The following is a 23099-nucleotide window of genomic DNA, read 5'->3' as shown; positions in this document are numbered from 1 at the left end:
TTACTTTTCACAGTTAGCTTAGTGCACATTGTTAATAGTATTTGCAAGTGTTTTTGAAATTCATAAAACAGATGCACTTCGCACTACATCGTGCATGGAGAGAATTTACAGTATATAATTGATTAAACCCTTTATCATAGTGATAACTGGAAAGAAACTGTTATTGTTTCTGGTTGCTTTGGTGTACAGTGACCTGTAGCGGCCACCAGAGAGGAGAAGTTGGAACAGGGTGTGTTCAGGGTGTGCTGGGTCTGCAGTGATGTTTCCTGAATCTGGAGATGTCCAGAATGGAGGGGCAGCAGTGGTGACAGATGTCTACAATGATTTCTTTCTGCGATCTTGACTGTCTCTTGTAGTCTGTCCCTGTCCTGTTTGATGGTCAATCAAACCAGACAGTGAGGGATGTACAGAGAATCGATTGGATGATTGCAATGGTTCAGTTATTTAGTTGGCACGCACATGTCCTCACAAAAGCTGATATATAAGATGTCCCGGTGTGTGTGAGATTATCTGCTATAGGCCTGTAGCTGCAGCCTCAAAAATACTAAATAATCAGTGCAGGGTTTGTAATTCCAGCTTTGTCTTTTTGGTCCATCTCCTCACAGTCTTGACCACAGGAGCAGCTAGGGGTTAAGTGTCTTGCTCAGGGACACAATGGTGGATGTCTTACAGTGGGAATCGAACCCAGGTCTTCCACACCAAAGGCAATCATCTTATCTATGCGCCATCACCACCCGCCAGACAGTGAATGAGTCCCAAAGCTGCACGGGGGACAGAGCCCTTGATATGGTTTAGTGATGGTCCAGTGTGTTTTTATGCCTGGTGGGACACTTAATGTGCCGTCTGTATTTCGGCAGTTTTTGAGTGATTTTTGCTCTGTTAAAGTCCCCAACAATGTGCAGAAAGTCTGGATGTGTTCCGTGGAAGTCATCTGGTCAGCCAGGGACCAATCATACAGGAATGAGGTGGGATGTAAACACCGACCAGAATAAAGTAGGAAAACTTCCTTGGTGAATAAAGAGGTTTGCAGTAAATAAAAATAGTCTAGTATAATAGTATAGTCGCTAAGTGGGGACTGCATGTTTTCCTTATGTTACGCCCGGCCTATAGGGAAACCTGAGCGCAACATGATGTCTCGTCTTTTTTTCCCACTCCCCAGAATAAAAAAATGCCTCTGGATGTTCTGTCTGATCATAAGGTGAATTTATTTACAGTTGGCACAGAAACCAAAGACATCAGAGAGATGTCAAGATTGCTTTCTCATTGTCTTCTAGTAAATGTGTACTCTATGACAGTTCATGCAGGCTGCGCATCAAGTTTCCACTAAACCCACCATCTATCTATCTTCCTATTAACAAAACGTACATATGATACATGTACATTTGTTACCAAGCTATTTGTTACAGAGAATTTACACAAACTGTCCTTTCAGCTGCACAGCTATCCTGAGGTGCTGAAACCGGAAAGCTCACAATGGAACTGAGGCTTGATCAGTCAGTTTCAATATAAGCTAGTGATTTAATTTTATAGATCATTTATAAGAACACATCATTGTAGAAGCAGCATATAATATACTATGATGTAGGATACATATACTGAAACTTAAAGACAAATATTGTTTTTGATCAAATCATTATTTTATAATTGCAATGTAGTCTGACAAAAACAACATTAATACGGGTTAGTGACAACAGCTCTGTGATCAGCTATATCCACATTTACAATGAGTGATCACAGAGGAAGTTAGAGATGACAGAAAGCAGTCTTCCTAACTTTGCTGCCAAACTGTCAATTTTGTCTTGACATCTACAGACACAGCCAGTTCCTCTGCCAAGTTACAGGCAGTTCAACATCAGCTTGTTCCTGCTCACAAATTTAACCAATCTAGTGTGAATGTGACTCTACCTGTGAACATAGAGTCAGCGTGGATTGATGTATTTGTTATGTCGATATTAGTAGCTGTAAGTAATCTTGTACACATTTAGTTCCTCTGCTTTCTTCAGGAATTTTTGCTTCATTCATCCCCAGCTCTAATTTAGGCTGTGTTCAAAACGGAAGGCAGTTGCCTCGCTGCTTCGCTACCATAATAGACAGCTGCCTCAGAAGGCATAACTTTCAAGTGAAGGCATCTCTGTTAAAATTGGTTTCGAACAGCTTTCTAGGGCAGCAGTTGCTGCAACGCTTGACGTCAGCACGCAGTGTTCTGGCTGTCAGTAGAGACGCTAGCCTTAGCATCAGCTAACTACCCAAATAGCTAACAGACACCTCCTAAATCATACTGAACAAAGTTGGTTGGTTACAATCACGGCCTAATATGATAGTTCAGTGTTTAGTTCTCGCTAGCTTAACAAAAATCGAAGCGAGAAAACTACTAAAAGTTGTTTTCCGCCCTCCTGAGCAGTTTTCATAAGCTTCTCCTGCCGCAGCCGCAGCCGCATGGTTTGTGGGCGATAGGCCATCAAGTCACCATCGATGCTGCCTTCAAAACTGGCCGTTCGAAGGCATCTTAGGAGACAGGAAGAGATCTTTCAAGCCATTTAGAACAGCACTTGATGCCTCGCTGTCCTGTTAGACACCTTCTGAGACAGCAATTTAGCCTGTTTCAAACACAGCATTAGAATTGGCTTTGCACACTGCATTCACATGCGCGCAAACACACACACATACACACAATCCTCTCCCAATCCCCAATGCTGGTATGAAGGTAAAGGTAAGGGACGGTTGACACCAATATAGAGCATTTCCAAACAACACTCAAAGCCCACTCTTTCTTTCTTTTCCTGCTGTACTAATTCCTGCTCCCTCTTGCTTTCCCACTCAGTTGATGCTTCAGTCAACCAATCAGGTCACTCAACTGCTAACGCTAGGAAACGCTTCACCTTGCAGGGACTTTCTAACAGGAGGTCTCTTCCAGCAGGTAACAGCATGATGCGATTCATTGAGTGCTTGCCTATGCCGCCTTCATCCTGATCATCATCATCATCATCATCATTAGTGGCATCTTTGTCAATACTCTTGACCTCATCGTTTGTTCCTTGTTTCCTTCACTGCTGTCGTCATCTTCATCATAATGATATTCATCATCATCCTGAACAGCAGCAGGGTATATGTTGCCTCTGTCATTTGTAGGTCATTCCGCACTCTCCAGTCACACAACTACTGCTGTCCTCTCCCTTTTCTTCCTCAAATAGTAGATACATTTCAGTTGATCAGTTTAGCTCGTTGTCAGTCTCCCTCTACTCCCCGTCCTCTGCTTTTATATGTTCATGTCAGTATGCATCTCCCCGCACTACAACAAGGAAACTGTGATTTATGAAAGATTGTGACAGGAAACTGTTAAAGAGACAGGGAGGCTGCAGACAGACAGATGCACAGAAAGAGAGTCTGCTTCAGAGTCTGGCCAGTGGTGACAGTGCCAGCGGCTTGGCTAAATTGTGCGGCACAGCGCTGCACAAAATGCCACCTTCTTATATTCAACTCTCTTGACATTTGAAAGCGTATTAACATTTGTGGAGGAGGACGCAGTTTGATTCCAGGTTCTGCTTTCCATGTTACAGCCACACATGCTCCTAATGAGACAAGTGAGGTGGGTGGCTCAGGTAATGGAGTCAGTTTACTAGACAAGCAAAGATGTCCAGAGCCCACAATAATCCTCATGAGGGAAGTAAGTGAAAATGAAATGTAGAAAGTTCTTTTATGAAACTTCCAACTACATAGTGGAATGGCAGGCCTTTACTGGAATGAGGCTTTTATTAGTGAAAGGCTTTATTACTAATTTCCTGTATTTTGACTATAGTTGGCCATATTTTAGTAAGAAGCCCCCCTGTTTTCTGATCTGCTGCTGTTTTAATGTGCTGTTTGCTGTTAATGCAATTCGTATGTGCCTATTGTCTTAATAAATGTACTCTAGTGTACATTTCCAGTTTAATTGACAGTAGCTTAGCACTAAATGAAAGAACAGCAAAACAAAAAAATGCATGAGAACAGTATGTGTATTATAAAAGTAAAATTTGTGAGTATGACATGACTGTTTTACTGATTAAATCAGTGTAAATGTACAGGATGTAGACTATATAGCCTATAATTTTTTTATCATTTTGATGGGAAGAACTTGACTGGCCTGTACAAAACCCTGACCTCAAGCCCATCCATCACCTTTTGACTAACCTGGAATGCAGACTGGGAGCCAGGCCTTATCACCCAGCGTCATTATTGGACCTCACTAATGGTCTTGTGACTCAATGGGAGCAAATCCCTGAAACCAGAAGAGGTGAGGCCTGTTATAGCAGCAGATTTGTTAAGATTAGAAGATATGGGACCCAAAAGTCTTCAGACCAGGCAGTTGAAAGTATAAAAAGATGTTTATTGTAAAGAGAGCTGAGATGTCACTGGATAGGCTGTGGCTGAAGTTGACTAAATAGTTGATGTAGCTTGCTGGTGTTAAACTGGCGAGGCAGGGTAGATGCACTGCAGTATACTTAGGCAGGTGTGTGTAATCAGCAGGTAACTGGTAGCCAGCTGAGAGAGTGGATCAGCATCACGCCCCCCCACAGCGCACATACACACCCAAACACAGAAAGACAGACAAGATAAGGTCAAGGGGAAAAAGAGAGAGAAATTAGAGTCACAATCATGACATGATTCATGCCTGTGGTTTTGGAATGGTGGTCTAAATTCATGTCATCCTAGCAAGTAATGACATCAGCCTTCACTTTGTGTAGTACTCATAGGGCCGGATTTACTAACGTCCCGAATAAAGAGTACTAAATTACATGTCCATTCTAAAATATTGCACATGCAATTTTAGTACCTGTTATGGGTGATTTACAAAGAATTATTGCGTAGATGACAACAGGAGCAAACACAATGGAGGTGGGAGTATTTAAATGAGGGGTTTGCGTGTTTTAATGCTCTCTGCCATGGAGAGTCGGGAGGGTAAGCAGCCACTGCGTGAAAACCTTAGTTTGTTTCGTTCAGTGCGTCCCGAGTATGTGGAAATCGTCTGTACCTGCCCATCCTGCCTGAGATTGTACTAAGTACTTGGGACAGCATACCAGGAAAAACTGCTTTGGGAAACCCCAGCAGAAACAGCTACAGTATGCTGGAATGTTCCAGACGCGAGGAAATGCCAGCAGATCGAGCTTCATCCAGCCAGAGGGAACAATCACCGACCGTCCGCACCGTGCTCAGTCGCTCCAAGATCTCATGACTCTGTCCCTGTACCCCCAACACCCCATTCCCTCTCCGATACCTACAATGGGTTGTGAAAGAAGTCAGGTCGAAACAAAATTTGCTTTATTGGCATAAATGTTAATACAACAGTATTACCAAAGCTAAATGAAAATACAAAAGAAATTCTGTTCATATAGTTCATCGAATAAATAAAATAAAATAATTGTATTTCAATACATTGGATATAGAATAATATTATCTAATGTTAATTTCTCTACATTTTCTTTCATTACGGCTGTGTCTCCTTCTGGTAAAAATAACAGAAGCCATCTCTGCGCAACGTATCAAATGTATTAAATACAGAGGCTGTTGTACTCACATGAAATTGCGTTTAGGCTTGGTAGATCACATTACATGTAGTAAATAAATGTATTTGCATGTTACGCCCCAAATTGCATATTCATTAAGGCAAAAGTACTAAATAAACAGGTGCTATCTTGCACTTTTGAAAGACTTCATTCTCCGTGCACACTGTTAGTAGATCAGCTTACGTGTTGATTTGTTGGTGATATCAAGTTTGCACACGTTTTTACTCAGGCAAACCTTTAGTAAATCAGGCCCATAGTATGAACTTATTGTATTTATATTTGGTCTTCATGCAGTAAGTACAACTGATACATGCACACTTAACATTTATACAGTATATGCACACTCCTGTCTGCTGTATGAGATGATAATGAATGCTGAGTCGATGGTAGATGTCGATGTGCTCTCTGCAGCTTCCTTTGCTTCACTGCTGCGTTGGCCGCTCAGTAAGCCCAACATGTTAGATCACTGAAGAAAGGACTGAAATCAAGGGCCATTCTGTCTGCTCCGTCCTGTGACTTGCAGGTTCACACCATGGCTGGCTCTTTTCCACAGTGACAGCGTTCCAACTCAACCATGGGACGGAGCTTGAGTTCAGCCGGCAGGTTGACGAGATGTTTAACCCCAGTCATTTACACTGAAGCCACTAAGTTGCATCAGGTATAATTGGGCATCCAGTTGGGCACAGCAGTGTGATACCCCAATAACTGGAGCACACCCTTTGGGCCCCCCTTTCTAAAAATGCGAACCACCACGCGCTCTGCCACTCCACAGGCACTGTCTTCAACCTCCACGTGACACTGTAAAGGTCAGTCAAGACAGACCAACAATGTCCAGGGCCTTTAGTATCTCATGGTGAATCTCATCCACACCTGAGCTTCTTGACTGCGTCAGTAACCTATTATATGGGTGAGGTTCCCCCAAGTCTTAAAATGTTGCATCCTCCACAGCAGACTTGTTGGTCAGGTTTGGGGGGTTCCTCAAGTACTGTTTCACAGCTCTACAATATTCAGCAGAGTCAGGAAGTGGACACAGGGAGCAGGAACAACCGTCGACTGGACACGTAGAGCAGGAGTCGGCCGGACCGCTGACAGAGAACCAGGCGGGACTGGCGGTACCTCTTTGGTACTGAATATCATAGTCTCTGTTGTGCTAGCCGGCTGAATCTCAATGAAGCTAGGGGACAGAGTCTCTGGGGCTCTGATCAGCTGAGTCTGCAAGATGCTAACAAGCTGAATAAGCAGTGCATAGTGTAGTGTTGGATTGATGTTTGGAACTAAAGGCTTGCTGGCCGTTCCTCTGTGTTACACAACAAACTCCCCTCTCCATCTCTGACTCACGTTTCCGCCCCGTCCTCCTGAAAGAACTCGCCTCTGGTAATTAGCATAATAGGTTCCCTTTAAGCGTAAGTGTGTAGTTGAAGCACGTGGGCAGGCAGACATGTTGCTCCTGTACTGAAGCCATGACATATGAGAAATTTGTCGTTTACCTCTTCTAACATATGTTAATAGCCCAAATGGATTATGGATTTCTTATAGTATCTAGCCATGCAGAGGTTTTGAAGTATCTGTCCACCCCAATACAATGGAGGTGCGAACGCTGAAAAATTACAGGAATGTGTCTTAATAGAAACAATGTCTGATGACAACCGTTCCCAGTGTGTTTTGTGGATTATCCAGAGGAAATGAAACATTATTCACCTCCATTGTGTTGTACTTTTTTTTTTGTTTTTATTTAAGGATTCCTGCATTCCTGTTTCCTCTTTCCATTTGCTTGAACCATTGTTATTTTTCATGGATTTCACTTGTAAGGTCTCTTTTAAAACAATTTGCAATGTTTGATAAGTCCTCGGTAGATAAACTGCTATTATTAATTTTATTATAAATCATTAATATTATTATTACGTAGAAGAAGTAGTAGTAGTATCTTTATAATTGTATTAAGAGGTTAAAAATCTTGTGTTTTGATGTGAAGATTAGCGCCAAAAGGGTGTGAAGCATATTAAGCCAATAACATCTTCCCTTGTGTTATTCTGTGTTACGCCGTCACCTTTCATTTGCATTCTATGTAACGCCCCATCTCTCTGTCATCCTCCCCTGCTTCTTCATTGCCTCTCCCTTAACTCCATTTTGCGCTTTCTTTCTCCACGTCTCTTCCTCCTTCCTGACCCCTCTCCGGCTATAGAGCCTGCTGCTAAGGAGGCAGAGGTTGCCCGCCGCTTCTCTCTCACCTCATCTTCCTCCTCCTCCTCCTTCGCTACGAGACGCACAAAAGGTACCTGATTAGTCCAAAGTATTCCTGCCTCCACGTTTTGCCTTATTGCTACATCTTGCTTTTACACTCTGTACTCTATATGTCTTTCTCTGTTCTGTTCACATTCAGTACTCTTACACAGTCAGGCGCACAGCCAACTACTGAATGTGCACAGATACTGTTCACAGAGTGGTGCAGCTCAACAGGTAGAAGGCTAATTATTACCCTGCATTTCTTGATAGGCTCATTCTGTGGTGCAGTGTTGAATACAATGGTGAGTAAATGAAGACCTTTGGTCAGATTATTATAAAGTAAAGAAAGGCCAATACAAACAAAACATTTCTTTGCTAGGTGACAGTGGTGTTTTCAGCTTAGCAGAGATTAAAGCGCTTTACAGTGCATGTCACATTCACCCCATTTATACACGGATGACAGAGGCTGCAATGCAAGGTGTCAACTGCTCCATCAAAGAAACGAATCATTCTCACATACACTCCCACACCAGGCATCAAACTGCACATCTTCAGATTAGTGGGCGACCCACTCCACCTCTAAGCCATAGCTGTCCCAGTAGGAGGAATGCTTAGAATTGTTATATGATATATTCAGGGTTAATTTTGAGGTAGAAAAATGTGTTGACTGCAAACTTCCAATTAAAAGATGAGAAAACAGTGTTCAGGTGGGTTTGAAGGAAGCAAGGGAATAAGAATTTTGATGAGATGACATTTGGAATGTAGCATAGTGGCAGTAGAAGTGCAATTTACTGCAGGTATACAGATGAGAGGCAGGAGGGGAATTAAAAACACCAGAGAAGAACTATTGAAGTTGTCCCTTGAACTATTTCCACTCAGTTTGTTCTTTATTTTTATGGTATTTTTCTTTTTCAATAACATAGGACTGATGAGAGCGCTATGATGGCTGTGAAGTGCTCAGTTCGGAATGAGGCTGTAGCTTTTTGGCATCTTATTTTGAAATGTCATCCCCCTTGTGCACTAATATCAGGAAACACACAGCTGCACTATACTATATGTATGCCACAATGTACCCTAATTTTATACATGTATGTATCATGCAGATTTATTAAGTGGCCCTGGTGGGGTTGATTTTCCTAATCTCAGTGTTGTTAATCCCATTTACAAATTGAGGATAATTAACTTGTTTATTATTCCAGACAAAGACATTTTAACATCTCACTGTAGGGAAAAAGCAGGCGTAAATAATAAAATGAATGATGACTGAATTCTGTTTAGTCACTTTAATTTCAGGGTCCTGGTATTGTTCATGCTGTTCATGTGTATCATGGCTAACTTGGAAAACCGAGCCATTGTTAATGTTGTTAGTAACGCCTGTGCTTTTCCTACTATGAAGAGTCAAAATGTCTGCTGTGAAAAAGACCCCTTTTCAGACAAGTACTGCACTCTGCAAATGTACTAGCATTTTACAGGATGGTTTCACATTTGAATAAGGCCCTTGAGTAACATATCTGTAAAAGTTATAGCAGGTATAGGACCTAGTAATACTGTATATACAAAACACTTTATGCACTAACAAAGATTCAATTTAATGCTGTCATATTAACAATATTAACACAGCTATAGCATGCACAAGGTTAAATACACAGAAGGAGGTATTTAACATGCAGCAAATTAATCCAAAACATTCAAAATTTGACGTTGATGTTTTTTGTGCTAAAGAAAATCAAGTCCGTTTAATCCAAGAAAGATAATTTATTTCACACCTGATGACCCTCAAAAATGTATTTTGTTTATTTTATTCACAAAAAGTAAAGACTTCAACTTCCATTTATGCCAGTAAGAATATCCAGCAAACAACTCTCAAGTCTTCCAACTCTCATGATGGTCATTAATTAAGCCAACAGTCGTTCAGCTTCCTACATTTTTAAAACGTACTTGTGCAACAGGTAAAAGAGAACTGAGAACAGAGTTTTCTCTTGATATACTCTTTCCCATTATTGCTGTTCCCCAGTAGGCCACTGCTACCTCTGTGTACCAGATGACAATGACAATTATCACACGATTGTGGTTCTTTTCATAATGGTCTGTCATAACAAACATATATGTATATATATATATATATAATGTGTGTGTGTCAAAAAGCTGTTATTTTAACAGATAATGTTGCAGGTTTCATGTCTGAAGGGCTTGTTATCTAAAGGGGGTTTGTGGGTAATGCTGTCAGTATCTAATTATGCTTGTGGTTGCATGTTATTTCCTCTGGCCAGGTCCCCTCTCTGCTAGCATAAAGAGCAAGAGACACGAGATAAAGAGTGACCCCACTCCCTTTGGTTATGAAGGTATATGGACATGCAAAAATAGGGCATGTATATAATGTACAGTCTTCGAGCATGCTGGGCCTTTTAGTCTGTTGTTTGGTTAATTAGGCACAACCTCTTTTTGTATTTGTGGATGATATGTGCTTGCTCACTTTTTAAATTTTCCATTTCTGGCCTGCTGTGTTGACTTGTTGTGATTTGTGATGTGACGTTTCAAAATGCATGAGCATCAAAGAGAATCAGATAAAATATTTTGTTGTAGTTTTTGTGTGTTGAGGGGTTTGTTGGTTTTTAGGCCCATTGACTACTTGGTTGATTTCTGCATGAGTAGAGTTGCACTGCTCTCTTTACTAGAAAGACTGAATCTCATTACACTGAATCTATCACGACCCTCATGTTTTAACTTTTGGTTGACGATGTTAAGGGGCGATCATGATGAAAAGTATGGTATAAAGCATTTGGCTTCCCTCCAGATACTTTGCGTGGTGCTATGGCTGCAGTCGGGAAACGTCAGAGCATGATTAGCAGCACTGCTACTGCTGCTAGTGACACCTCAGCTTTCCCTAGATCCACCTCCCAACCAGGTAACCACATAGGAGGACTCATTTGTGTGTGGTTGTCTTCTTGGTGGAATTGATTTCAGTGTTAACATAGAGTTTGTTTTAGTGTTGTCTTCTTTCCATAGTTTCTAATCCATAACTTCATCTTCTTTCTGCAGATATTGATTTCTACCCATAGATCGATCTTAAAGAAGTAGAGTTAGATGGAGGCAGCTGGAATGCTACCACTAGTTCCCTCTCCAAACAGCTCCGATCAGCTTGTGCAGCACAGTCCAAGAGTTCTGTAGCCAAATAAGTGTACTTTTGGTCAACAAGTCCTCATACATCAGTAACAAAAATAAGCTAGTAGCTTAGCTCACTACATTTTCCAAGCTTGCCCAACACTGATCATTATTATTGTTATTGCATATTTAAAAATCAAATATAAAAATGGTTCATTGGGCTTTCTGACTTGGTGCACTCTCTAAGGGCCAGCCACCACTGCTATAAACCATCCACCAATTAACAATGACCCCCTTCTTAAGAAAACATTACAATACTTGTACCAATGATTTGGATTACCACAAGAGGTCGCTTGTCAGGGAAAACATGTTGTTTTAAACATTTGTGGCATTTTCCAAGAATGTGTTTCAGTGACCAGCAAACTGTCAATGATAATTATAAATTACATTACTTTCAGAGACATTTTGTGTATGAGAACGTTGGCTAGAGGTTCAATTATTGCAAACAGATTCATCATGCTTTCACAAGACAAATTACTTAACTGCACAGCATCATTGCTGTCCTGTCAATAAACAGGAAAAAAACACCATCTTCTGCCAAGTGGAAAAGTAATCTCCTTGTTTATGAGTACATTGCAGTGGTTAATGATTGTATTGATTCCCGTCAGGCTGGGTCCAGCGGCGTCTCCCTTCTATGGACGCAGACGACTTTGAGACGATCCCCTCCAGTGCAGAGGAGTCCTCCAACTCTTCAGAAGAGGAAGGCAACAATAAAAATGTAGGAAACACTCAAGATTGCAGCTCAAACCCAGATATCATATAACACTCATGACTGGGCCTAGTTTTAAAATGTATTTAATGGTGAAACTTTACAAAACCCAAAGTTGCAAATCATTTTGAATTAAAACAAGACAAGTTCAGGACCAACCAACAATTTGAAACCTTGACTCAAATGAAAAATGTAGCTCGACTCGACTCATTCCGGCTCTGCTGGGTCACGTCAGCTTTCTACAATCACTCACCGGCCCTTGAAAGCTCTCCACTCATCCTTCACTTTTCACTCTTTTCTACTAAATCCCCTTCTGATCCCCCTGAAAGAGGCTTCACTGCTTAATTATTTCCCGTGGACATGTGTCTCGTTAGCAGTGGGCATCTGACATTTAAGAAGAAAGTGAGGAGAGAGGAAAGACAGTGAGAATTATAGCTGCACAGGTCTGCTGGCTGTGGAAGCCAATGATAATCTGTGTGATGTACAGTAGAGAGCCACACAGGCACACAAGCAACACACAAACTGAGCATGTAAGTGGCATACACAAGCACACACTCTCTTTTTTAATTTTGCATCATGCGATAGATGACAAATTCAAATATTTCCATTTTTTTAAAAATCGAGAATTTGTGAACTCAATACAACTTGCAGACAGCAAAGAATAAGTGAGACACCCAACTTTCTGTGTTGTATTGATGTAATCAAAACTTCATACTCATCTATACTGTACAATTTTACAGTACAAACTAAAATAGTCAATCGTTTCGCAAAACTGTCAAGGAGAGGGCAGTTTGCAGTCATCCTGTCAAATTACTTTTGATCCCTTGCTGTGCTATGCTGATTTATATTTTTATATAAACAAACAGTCAAGAGGAGAGTGAATGCTGGACTTGAGTTCATAATTAATTGGATCAAGTGTGTGTGATGTTCTTGTTGTGGTGTTTAACCTCCCAAACAAGCTAATGGCTGCAGTTTTAACGAACAAATCCAGATTTCACTTTTTTCAACAACCTTTTGCATTTCTTCAAAATTTACCATAACTCAAAGACTTAGAAACCCTACAGTTTTGAGGGGAAGCCTAATTAATGTGCACAAACTGCAGCTACAACCTGGACATGAGATGAGCAGCAGAGCACCATCAGGCAGGTTTCGTCGCATCAGAACCAGCTCTGCATGGACTGCATGACTACGAAACTTTATAGCCAGATTTCACCACACCACTATCACCTGCTCATATTTATTTATACTATGTATAATATATAACCACTAAGGTCACTTTATGTTGTTATTTATTATCATTTTCACAGAATTCATTTTTACAGCATGAATTACCGTATTTATATATATATATATATATATATCCATATTTTCATAATATTCTCAATGATGACTCTGCTACAAATGTTTAACAGGGAGATTCCAACCAACGAAAGTGATGTGACATGACCAGCTACAGTAGATCATTTAACAAGAGTCACCACTCTCTCTAACTTTAAAACACTATTATGTAAGATTAGTTTTTTTGTGTGAGCAAGTGTGACAACACAAGACATAGCAATATTACAGTATTATTTAGAAAGAATGCCAGCTCGTCATCTGTCTTGCAGCCTTTAATTTCACGTAGCTCTCGCCAAGATCTTTTTCTCTTTTCAGCTTCCTCCGTAAATGTCCTTTATGGTCTCATTGCCTCTTCCATTAGCTAACGTTATGTCCATAGAGGCTGCTGAGCCCGGTTATGTTGCCTTCTCTCCCGGCTGCGGCGGCGCTCTCCTCCAGCAGCAGCATACCAATACCAAACTTGGGTGGCAAGCTGGCCAACAAAGCTAGACAGCAGCTGACGCAGAAGCACTTACAGTAACGTCACCGATGTCCGATGTGTTATGTAGTAAGTTTGCCAAAATATACTCAATATTTATAGCCAGCGGCTGAACCGCTACGTAAAACCTCTTTGCTCGAGTCGACAACTTTGTTAAGATAGGCAAACATCAAGCAAGTTATTACTGACTTAGTCCAACAGAAGGCCAGCGCAGCACCTGTCCTGCATCATTTCAGTTCGTTTAGCCCACACCGACAAGTAAAAGCCAATCCAATATTTACTCTTTTCTGTCCTCTTGCTTGGTCAACCTCATGTAATCGGCTGCTGGGATTTCATGTGAATGTAATTTCAAATAAATGCAGAGTTGGACTCAGTCGATTCTTTCTGCAGGGTGACAGTGGTCGTTACCGGGTGCAGCTGACCTATGAGTCTCGTGAAGCGAGCGACCTCTCTCTGGAGAAAAGTGACCTGGTCCAGTTTCTAGAGGAAGCGGAAAACAGACACTGGTGAGTTCTAGCTGGCTCCACCACACAACTGTGGGAAATTAGAGAGAAGTTAAAAAGAGACTAAAACAAAAAGTACATGTGAAGGACAGCATAACTAATAACAGTTTACAAGCAAACCAAATCTCTAACTTTCTCTGTAATCGCTCATTTTAAATGTTGAGAAAGCTCTTACAACTGTTGTCACAATTATAAAACACTATTTAGTTTACCATGTGGCGCTGCAGCTTGGATGACATTTCAGCCACGATTAAGCCACTAGGCTAGTTTGTCTTTGTTCCACTGACAAAAGAAACAAAAAAAATATGTAAATGAGAACAACTATATCATTTTGAGAAATAGCCATGGGTCCTTTTGATATACTGTAAAAAACATGGCCGTTACATGGCGGGCCAGAACATTATTTCAGTTAAATTATTTCAAACCGTTGGGTACTCGTGTGCATGTTTAGCTCAGTGGGTAAAGTGAGGGACTCCCGTTGGAAGAGTTGTATGATAAATCTCCGGCAGACTTTTTTTTTCTCCCTTGTTAAACAAATTGATTAGCCTATAAGGACACTTTTGCACATGCTCACAATAAAGCATGTGCTGCAGTGCGTGTGCATCCCGGCGTTTGATCCACATTCAGAAACATATGGACACTAATTTTCATTTCCCTGAGAAACAGTGAGGCGGTTGTTTAAATTTTTACATGGCATTGACCAAATGTACAGTATGAGCATACTGTACTGTAAAGGGAGAGCCTGGGGCATGAGAGAGTGTCACTGGGGGTCCCGGGCCCTGTTGATGAGGCACACTGCAGACACAAAGAAATTGTTCTTGTGGCGTAAGGCTTTGGTCCTGATGGACTGCAGCCTCCTGCCCGAGGGGAGTCTAAAACATTTTGTGTCTGGGGTGGGAGGGGTCAGCCACAATTTTTTCTGCTCGCCTCAGAGTCCTGGAGGCGTACAGGTCCTGAAGGGATGGCAGATTGTTTAAACAACAACAATGGTACAATTTATTACAGGACTGTAGGTTAGGTTGCAGTACATGATGAGGGCGTTTCTACTTTTCTCATCACTTGTCTATGTTGATTCTTGATAATTTAACACTATCTTTGGAGTTATTATGAGTCACTAATAGACTGGCTAATGTGCTTTGATTTAAATATGTAATTGCAGTTACGATAAATCCTGAACTTCTATTTATATAGCGCCAAATCACCACAACAGTTATCTCTGATCACTTTTCATAAAAGAGCAGTTCTAGAATGTACTCTGTGATGTTATTTACAGAAGCCCAACAGTTCCCACCAAGAGCAGCACTAGGCGACAGAGGCAAGGAAAAACTTCCTTTTAAGAGGCAGAAACCTCGAGCAGAACCATGGCTCAGGGTGGGCGGCCATCTGCCTCGACCGGTTGGGGTGAAGGAGAGAGAGGGAGAGAGAGAGGGCGAGAGAGAAGGAAAATTATTATTATTTTGATTGCTTGATAGTTTAGTAATTGTTTTGTTTTTACATTTTCAATTAATAATTTCTTTTATTTTTTTGTCTATTAATGTACACACACGTTTACAGTATTATCTATTTATTTTAATGTTTAATTTTTTTTTTAACACACACACACGCTTACTGTTTCATTTAGTTATTTATTTTATTTAAATGTTTTATATTTTTTAATTTTTTTAACACACACACATGCTTACTATTATATTTATTTTATTTTATTTTCAAACACACACACTTACTGTTTTATTTAATTATTTAATTACAATTTTTAAGCTTTAATTAATTTTTTAATGAAATGTATGGGGTTGATTATTCTTATGTAGTTTGTATGATGCTTTGGCAATATTGTTGTTACACATTCATGCCAATAAAGCTAATTTGAATTGAATTGAAAGAGAGGGCAAGAGAGAAAGAGAGAGAGAGGGATGGAAGTAGAGAGAGGGGAGGGAGGCAGCCTACACAATATACACACAGAGGTACAGACAGTAAAGGTAATGTTGCTATAGACTAAATGAAAAATGGTACAGATATTTATAATAGTGTTAATGGTAACCATCGTAATGTTAATGATTATAATAACAATAATTATAATAAGACTAGCAACAATAGTCGTTGCAGCAGAGGGTGTCGAGCAGGAACACGGGGGCAGCAGGTGACCCGCAGCCACAGATCCAGACTCCACAGCTCCAGAGCCAGAAACACCTGCAGGAAGTGATAGGAGGAGAGAGGAGAGGGACGAGAAAGCACAAGACTACCAGAAAGGGGAGAAGTTGTGTTAGTAACATGCAATAATGGGATAAGGTTGCATACAGAGGGAGAGAAAGTAGAGGAGAGAGGACCTCAGTGCATCATTTATGCATACAATATGTGCCTGTTAGGATGTTGTTTGTGGAAAACTATCTAAATCTGTAAAACCTGTATCCCTATTTTTCAGGGTGTACATGTTTATATTTGAATCAGGCTGGGTAACAACAGAAATGTGTTTTTAGCACAGTATCAAACTGTCAACCACCAAACTTGGCATAAAATGTCCAGTCAGATTTCAGAATCTTATTTAATTAAAAACTTTTAATTTGATCATAAATGAAACCAGAATTTTGCCATTTTTTGAACTATTGTATTTTCTTGTAAAGCTGATTGTATTTAGATATAATTTAACATTTGTGAAATCAGCATATTCTGTTAATTGAAAAAAATATATTCTGTAGAATGTTTGTATTCCTCAAAGGTTTTGGTTTGGTTTGGACACTTCCCAATCCTGTATATAAACCTGGACAAATTAGCACGAACACCTTACACTGTCAGGACGTGCCAGTGATATGTGCGTCATGTGTGTCATACCTTGTGACACACTGCCACTCTGTCCACAGTGTGTGCTGCCTCTAGCCTAATGCATGCTGGGCTCCAGCCTCCCATGACCCTGAAGCACAAATGGATATAAAAATGGATGGATGGACCTTACAATATAATGCAGTGCAAAACAACAACACTATAAACTTCAGATATTGAGTTGAATCCACCCCCTCTGACAGGGTATCAAGAAAAATCGGACATTAAACTTCAGTGCGGCAGCATTTGATGCAGAGCTGTTGGATTGTGTTAGATTGTATTAGTATTTTGTAGTTTTGCATAAGGAAAGCCTTTTTCAGCTTCCTCCACTGCTATCTGTTATCATTACCCACGCCATGCTTCCCTGGTTATAAGTCTATCTTGAGTTTGGTCCACATTTATCAACCAAACCTGAGGAAGGAAATGAGAGCAGGGCAACAGCTGCTCCTCTGCTGCCCTGCTCTCTTTCTCTCTCTCTCTCTACCAGGATAAAAGGCTCAGTGCGGCTCGTTTGGGAATAAAATTTTATTCACTAACATTACCTTGATGAAACAGTGGGAGATAGAACAACAAAACGACTAATAACTAATGGCCTACTGCCAAATCAAAGGAGGCTGCTGAAAACACGGTGGCTTCAGATGAATAATAAATCATCAGTTTCATTCACCCCAGCTCAGCCATCTATCCTTTTGACTCACCAGAAAAACAGGGGCTACTGCCTTTATGGAGAAACAGTCTCTGGAATCCATCGCTGAAAGAGTGGTTTGGTGTAATGAAAGCTCTCTGCATTTGGAAGTGACTAATCCTCTTTCAGATAAAAGCTCGACTTGCGTTGAATATGCTCTTTTTTCATCAGCTCATGCATATTTCAGCCCTTAAAACAACCTCCTGTCGTCTGCATCTGTGGGTTTTTGCTGCTAAAAGGTCCCACACACTCGCCTCTACTGCACATTTGAGGAAAATAAAGTATTCTGAAGTCCTACCTTTTTTATTAGCTTTTTTTTGGATCAAAGTTCATGCAACTGTATAGAACTTTACACAATGTGCCTTATGAACTGTGTGTGTCACATACACCCTCAAATATGTATGTGCATGGGTGTGTGTATTTGTGCATTTGTGTATGTCCATGTGGATTTAGCTACATGATTTGTGTGTATAGATAGGCTTCTGGGAAGTGTGTGTTTGTGTATGTGTCTGTGTCACTTTTTCCAACACAAGCCGTAATATGCTTGCTAACGTACGTCCCATGAGTGTGTTGCACCTCTCCAGATTTTGCCTTTCATTTCACACCCACAGTGCACACAGTGTCCCTGTGGCAGCCCCTGTGGGCTTGCTGTTAGCAATGTGTGGTATATTTGTGTAAGGACTGAGAACACATTAGCACACCTGACCACGTCCTGACCAGTATGATCAGAATAAAGAGGGAATCATTTCACTCTGATGTGTAATGTCAGAGTCTTGCAGACACTACCTTTGTCTTCAAAGCCAAATTTTACCAAAGGTAGAGGCTGGTGGCTCAGCTGGAGAAAGAGGCAGATTACAGTCATGATTTGGGAATCACAACTGATCAGACGGAGTTGGACAGAACTGATTCCAGTCAGGCCAGTCGCTGTTCCTGCAGACAAAGTTAAAGAGAGATAAAATCATACCATCCGAAGAATTACGTTTGTATTAGATGATTCATCAGATAACTGTTTCTGTCCAGTGGCAATGTTCAGTGTAACCTTTTAAAAAGAGAGGTGGGAATAACCCTAAAGCCCCAGATATACTTGTGACGCAAACAGCATTGTTCACATACTTGCCTGCGTACTTTGCGTGTACCTGGAGGTTTAAACGTAAATCCACTAGGGGGCAGATCAGGGCTAGATCATCCTTCCATGACAACCTCCAAATTTGCACGTAAGCAAACCAAACATAGCGACACTCAAGGAGGTTGTGATTTTAATGAAACATCATTACAATCTCGCTAATTGCAGACTAGCTCCAGGAGTTTTATTGTAAACATCCCGCCATAAATCTCCTTTTTTTTCAAAGTCTGCTGCTGACCACCTTCTTCTTTTGTGTTTAATGGCGGTTGGAAAACCAACTGCATACCACCACCACCTGGGCTGGTGTGTGGAACAGGAGATGCTGCTGACCTGCCAGTCAGGTTGACATACTGCACCCACGTTCATGTGCTGAATTGCATCTCGCGGACGTGTAGCGTTAATTTGTGGAGACGTGCACAACCTACGCTCCAGAGGAACACAGGATGCGCGTGGCAGCCATTGCGTATGCGAACATGTAGTTAAAAGCAAGTATATCAGGGGCTTAACCCTCCACAATAACTTTTATGAAGAGTTTTAAATGTAAATGCTCCGTATTTGTATTTGGCCGTTAATCGGAAGGTTGGCGGTTCAATCCCCAGCTCCCCCTGGTTGTGTGTCGAAGTGTCCTTGGGCAAGATACGGTATGAAGGTATGAATGTGTGTTAATGATAGTTTCGGTTTGAGCACTTAGGCTCAGTTTATGACTGGTGAATGCAGATGTAGTGTAAAAGCGCTTTGAGTGGTCGAAAAGACTAGAAAGGCGCTATATAAATACGGAGCATTAACATTTACAATAGAGTGCAGAGGACAATGCAGGCAATTTTCAGGCTGGTGTTACGTTACTCTTAAGGTACCATATATTTCTGTCATACTGGCAAACTAAAATTCACAAATCCAGTTTAGGTATTTTACATGTTTGTAAACATGTTCAAAGGTGAGGACATCTGGTCAACCAACCATCAGTCTAGTGGCTTCATTGACAATATTTCAATGAGACTTGTATGTGAAACATGCACAGCCCTTACTCCCCCTCTCTTTTTTTGATAGTGTGTGACAAATTCCTCACATGCTATCTCTTCATACTCCTCACTTTCCCCTCTTTTCTGTTACTTTCATCTGTTTCTTCTTCTCTTTCTGAGGATTTCTTGGAGGACAGAATTCTATGCTCTAGCAGTTGACCTTCAGTATTGGTTAAGTGGTGCCCATTACCAGAAGCCCTCTTCACCTGTTTGTGTTGATTGCCCATTTATGCCGTCCCTATGATTTTTTATGCATTCTACTGGGCTGATGTTGCAGTTATTGAACCCCTTACTATTATGTCTCCTTGTTTTACACTCCTATTAAAGCTGTATATTTTAGAGATTTATGTTGTATTGGCACTGCAGTACAGCTGTGCATTACTCTTCTTGCCACAGTTTGTCCATGCTTGTTTTATATATCATTTAACACTTTTTAAAATGGAATCTAACTTCAATCTTTATTGTTTTTCCAGATATCTTCAGTGATCTGCATACAGCAGCACTCTCCAACTTGAACGAAAATGAAGCAAGGACGTGTTTCAGGACAGCATATAAACATGGCTGACTACTGACAAACATTTTTTGTTGGATCACAAACATGGCTTATAACTCAACTGTAATTTGCTATGATGGGCTTTAAATATGAACAACTATTCATTTTCTACTTGTAGTTCTTAATGTTGGACTACAAATATGGCCTGCTATTGTTTTTCAACTGTAGTTTTTTCTCATTGAAGCTTCTCAGTGAAACCTCTGTAAAATGCTGGAACCTTTACATGCCTGAGTGCCACAGTGGGAAAGCCATATAAGAATTCTAATTCAAGGAAGTACCAGCTGCCAACTGTGGACTGAAGACTGCATGGATGTGGACACTGAACTTTATATCAAAGTTGAATTAATTCAGATTACGCACTGTAGAATATGCAATTCCTGAGTGGTTGGGCTGGATACCTGGAAACTCAAATCCCATTTCTGACTCGGATAAACTCTTTCAGACCAGCCTCTGATGAGGCGCTTCAGCAGCTTCGCCTTTTCAGGCTCAAAATACTGACACTTTCCAGTAGCTGCAGTCTCCAGAAGAACCTAGAAGTTGTTTTGCTTGCCTTTTTTTGCCCTGGTAGAGTACCCACATAATGGCATTACATATATGTATTATCTCAACTTGCTCGTTCTCCACTTTTAGACTTGCATCTGTATAAATTGCTCCAAGAGGTTAAGAGAGATCATATTTGACTTTATATTCCAGTTGTTCATCTCTGTGAAGGAGAAAAAATATTTATTTTATATATGGTTTAATCCATCAGAGGGAAAATACTTGTTTCATATCCTCACGTGTTCTACATATAAAGCACTTTTTTGGACAGACACCTTTTATATGTATATCATTGTTTAGAGATCATCTCATGGTTCTTTTTGGCATAGGTAGTGCCAAGAAATCATGCTTGGGGAGGTCAACATTTAGTGGTCAAACAGAACAGCTTTTAGTGGGGGAGTCCAAGACGTAGTTCTCGGGACTGAATTTGTTATTATGTATTATGTTTGCTACATCCATTTACATATGAATCTAAAGCAAACAACAATGATAAAGGAATGTAACACTGTTTGCTTGTTTGTTTTTTGTCACTTGGTGCAGAAACTGCCATATAAAGCTGATATGGCTAACATGTTAGCAAAGAATTGCCAATTTACACAGAGACATAGAGTTACTTTGGGATTCATTTGGAGTTGTGTTTTTGACGTCCTGACATGTAAGTCAAATATTAACTCTACATCTAGCTATTTTTTGGTCTTCAACTTTTGAGAGCTGCGTAAATTCTCTGTGTCGAGACAACCTAATCGCTAACTTTGTCTGTCTGCCTTCTGGTCACAAGCAAGATGGCTTGTTTGCCTAAGGCAGCCTTCTGCTGTGTCCAGAAACAAGGAGAAGCACCAAACAGTGAGTGCCGGCCATAAAACCAAAACAATGAGCTAAAAGAGGCTATTAACATCCATAGAGCGGAGCTGGGTGATAATTCTCTACGGATTATCATTACCAGCAACCCCATTCACATGCCACATAGTTATTTGACTCAGTATTTAAATAAAATTATTGATTGGTGTGGCTTTAAAAGAAACATGTTTGTCAACAATTGAGAAAATCTATCAATCTATACCTATCTATCAACAGTTACATTACTTTCCAGCACAAAAAGCCTGTGAGAAATAAATGAATCATAATGTGTTTCCAGTTTTTCCGTTATACATGTAGACTTAATAACAGACAGAAGAAGCCAAATGGCTTTTGATGGAAATTAAGCATTACAGCAGTATATCTCTTCTTCAGATGGCTGGGGTGGTGGATTTAACAAATCTCTTTAGCATAATGGGATTTTCAATAGCAAGCTTTTTGAGCACATTTCACTCTTTTGCTGCATGTCAGAAGCTCTCAAAAGGCCGGACATGTACAAGCATTGTACTTTTATGCATTTTAAGACTTGATGTAGAATAGCTCAGCTAAAGATGTTACAGATTTGAGTTTGCAAGAATGTTGAAGAATGTGTAGACTTTATACCATTGTGAGTAAGCTAATTTTCAATGGATATTATTTCAAATATTGAATTAATTCATGGACACAGATCTCGTCATGTCCTCTTGATTTATCTCCACAGAGACCAGATTGATTGTATTCTAACCTTAAAATTCCTTTTTTTGAGTGCCGGGTCATTTGGCCGAATCCAAGCAATTGTTCAGCTTTCCAACAGCAATATCAGATTCAGGAGAGTCTGCTTACACCAGTGTTTTTGTTACCTGGGATTTATTACCCAGGGCCCCAATGGGCGGAGGGCCCTTGAGAATCCTGGAATGACAAGGTTTTTTTTGCAATGTTATATTTTAAAGCAAGTAGTTTCATAACGATGTTAAAATTGGCCGAACAAATCAGTTGAGAGACTGAACTTTGCATACCCCCCAAAGAAATTTCAAAATAGTGGAGGCTCTGAGGCCCCTCTCACCCCTTCCAATAGAAGCAAAATGGTGTAGTCTGCCACACACTGGGATTTATCTCTAACTCTAATTTCTGATGTTGGAGCATAAATGTGTCTAGTGACAGTCATGTCTGTTGAAATCAAGGTACCAAAAAAGAAAAGAAAGAAAGCAAAGTGAAAGAAAACAACTGCCAACTAATTTCTCTCAAAACAAAGTTGAGCACAGTCACAACTTGCATTTAAAGATTAGTTTAAGCTGATATCAGAAGTTTAGATTGAAAGCAGGAATCTAGCTTGATGCATATTTGCATAGTAGGCTAGAACATAAATTATTATCAGCATCATAAATTAAACTTTCTGAAGTTTGAATTATTTTGATTTTAGGCCTACATTCCTTTGAACCACTAACTTACACAGTGGTCTTGGACAGAAAGATAAATTAAATGGGCTGAAATTGTACAAATGTCAATGTAAAGGCTATCATTTATTTGAAAGTTGATTCTTGTTTCTGCAAATCAAACATGACTCTAGTGAAGACTTGT

General features: G+C 40.3%; 1 protein-coding gene across 2 annotated transcripts in view; it reads left to right on the top strand.

Annotated features, from left to right (window-relative positions):
* The window catches only part of mcf2l2 (MCF.2 cell line derived transforming sequence-like 2), a 117639-nt gene extending 96444 nt beyond the window's left edge, over window positions 1-21195 (top strand). The window contains exons 28-32 of one of the 2 annotated variants that reach the window (XM_046042468.1): window positions 7723-7812; window positions 10034-10105; window positions 10558-10668; window positions 11534-11643; window positions 13841-13960. In XM_046042468.1, the coding sequence (XP_045898424.1) occupies window positions 7723-7812; window positions 10034-10105; window positions 10558-10668; window positions 11534-11643; window positions 13841-13960 (503 nt within the window). Of the gene's footprint in view, window positions 1-7722; window positions 7813-10033; window positions 10106-10557; window positions 10669-11533; window positions 11644-13840; window positions 13961-20067 lie in introns of those variants that run through there. The other variant, XM_046042469.1, reaches the window with a different exon arrangement.
* Window positions 21196-23099: the final 1904 nt, after the last annotated feature.

This window comes from Micropterus dolomieu, unplaced genomic scaffold, assembly GCF_021292245.1.
Source record: "Micropterus dolomieu isolate WLL.071019.BEF.003 ecotype Adirondacks unplaced genomic scaffold, ASM2129224v1 contig_13071, whole genome shotgun sequence".
NCBI classification, from domain to species: Eukaryota; Metazoa; Chordata; class Actinopteri; order Centrarchiformes; family Centrarchidae; genus Micropterus; species Micropterus dolomieu.
The sequence above is the reverse complement of the archived record's forward strand: the minus strand, read 5'-3'. Positions and strand labels throughout refer to the sequence as shown.